This window comes from Eutrema salsugineum, unplaced genomic scaffold (genome assembly GCF_000478725.1).
Source record: "Eutrema salsugineum unplaced genomic scaffold, Eutsalg1_0 scaffold_10, whole genome shotgun sequence".
Lineage (NCBI taxonomy): Eukaryota > Viridiplantae > Streptophyta > Magnoliopsida > Brassicales > Brassicaceae > Eutrema > Eutrema salsugineum.
The window spans coordinates 5,227,932-5,229,728 of record NW_006256908.1 but is presented as its reverse complement, the minus strand read 5'-3'; the positions used below and the strand labels follow the sequence as shown (position 1 = coordinate 5,229,728).

Below are 1,797 nucleotides of genomic sequence, written 5' to 3'. Positions count from 1 at the left end.
TTAATAGCATGGAGAAAGTTTGTGGGAATGAGTTTTTGGTAAACACCCACCTATTCAAATTCGTATTCTCGCCCAGTTTACTGTTTTCGTAGATCCTTTATTTTGACTCCAATTGGTATTTTCTCGCCAATTGTCTCTATATATTTCAGGGTGTAATGTGATATGACCTCTGACTCAATTTCAAAACTAGAGTCCATTTATATTTTTTTTCTAAAGCAAATGTAGAATTCTAAGGTGAACACTCTATAGCTTTCTTTTCTTATATTCAAACCAAATTCCTAGATTGATCCTGAATGTTCAACTCCTTTTGCAACAACATGGTACTGCCTGTGCATTTAGATTTCAAGTCGATTTGGGTTTGATTTTTTTTTATAATGTTTGTAAATCAATTTAGCTATTGTCATTTACATTAACAAAATCAGTGAAACGAGATTTAGTATAATGAAAAATTTAGAATATCGGGTGAAGCTGGACAAATAAATTTAGAAAAAAAAAATGAAAACAAGCACATGCTGAGTTCTCGCATCAAACCATAAAGCTAGAGATTTCTGTAAGGAAAGTTCTCAGACATGACAACATGATCACACCACTCAACTTTCCCCAAAATCTTCCCACCTTGGCGTCTTTCCAACGCCATCTCGGCACACCAATTAGGTCTATGCCAAATATCTACGCCAAAAACTAAGCCAGTCTCCAACAGTCCAACTGTCACTCACAGTCTCTGACCACCATTCATGTCTCGTCTCAATAAGCAGCAATTTCTCCAAACCATTCCAATTACGTTCATTCTCCCGTCAATGATGTCTCCAAACCATTCCTGTGTATCATGGAAGAAAGTTTTGTTTCTGTCTATAATTTTTTATATTTTTGTATTAAACTAATTAATTGTCATTATAAATTTGGTATACTAAATCAATTTGTCATTGTTGTAAACAGCTCCTGTAAATAGGAGTATGTAAGAGTCATCAAAATCATCAAATATCAATTTCTTATCTTTTCTCCACACTCCTTATGTAGATTTTTTTCCCTCATTTTTGTGGACAAATGCCCAGAATGCTCCTCACTTTTGAATTTTATTCTATAATACTCTTCTCTGTAATATTAATTTTTTTTTAATTTGAAAGTTTAATGTAATGTCTAAAAAACCAAATAGAGTTTTCGTAATTACAGATCCAACCAGTAAATGGATCGGGTACTAGGCTTTCCGATGGGTTTAGGTCAGATCCGAGTAATTTGTGTAATTGTTTTTTTTTTGCGGCTTCTCTTTTTGAAAACGAAGAAATTAAAAAAAAAACGAGAGAAGAGGGGAGAAGAGAGGAAGAACCCTAAATCGGTCCAAATCGGAATCGGGCATTTCGAACCCCAATTGTCATCCTTCAGAACTCGATTGGCGGCGAATCATCCCCTACATTACTCGATCGGATGGCTCTGACGAAGACAACCTCCGCAAATCCTCCAACCTCCGCAAAACCTACATGTTTGGGTGAAGGAGGTCCACCGACCCTAAGTGCGTTACGCAAACTGGTGACGAGTCGGCAAGAAAAAGTGAAAGCCGACAACGATGATGACGATACAAATATGGAGGTATGATTCGTCCATATGGGGAGGATTATTGTGTTCATTAAGTAATACTGGACAAACTAAGTAAAATTGGAGTAACTAAGTAAAACTGGAGCAACTAAATGAAATTGGTACAACTAATGTAGTGAACGCCGAGGAAAAAAAATTTCCGAAAGACCAAGAGGAGGAGGAAGAAAAGGACCAAGAGATGGATGAGTCAAGACCAGAGGAGGAGAT

At 36.5% G+C, this 1,797-nt stretch overlaps 1 protein-coding gene across 1 annotated transcript in view; it reads left to right on the top strand.

Moving 5' to 3' along the window:
* Positions 1 to 1,422: 1,422 nt before the first annotated feature.
* LOC112081552 (uncharacterized protein At3g43530-like) overlaps positions 1,423 to 1,797 on the top strand; it is a 2,553-nt gene continuing 2,178 nt past the window's right edge. The window contains exon 1 of the mRNA XM_024148314.1: positions 1,423 to 1,584. Within this exon, the coding sequence (XP_024004082.1) occupies positions 1,423 to 1,584 (162 nt within the window). The remainder of the gene's footprint in view (positions 1,585 to 1,797) is intronic.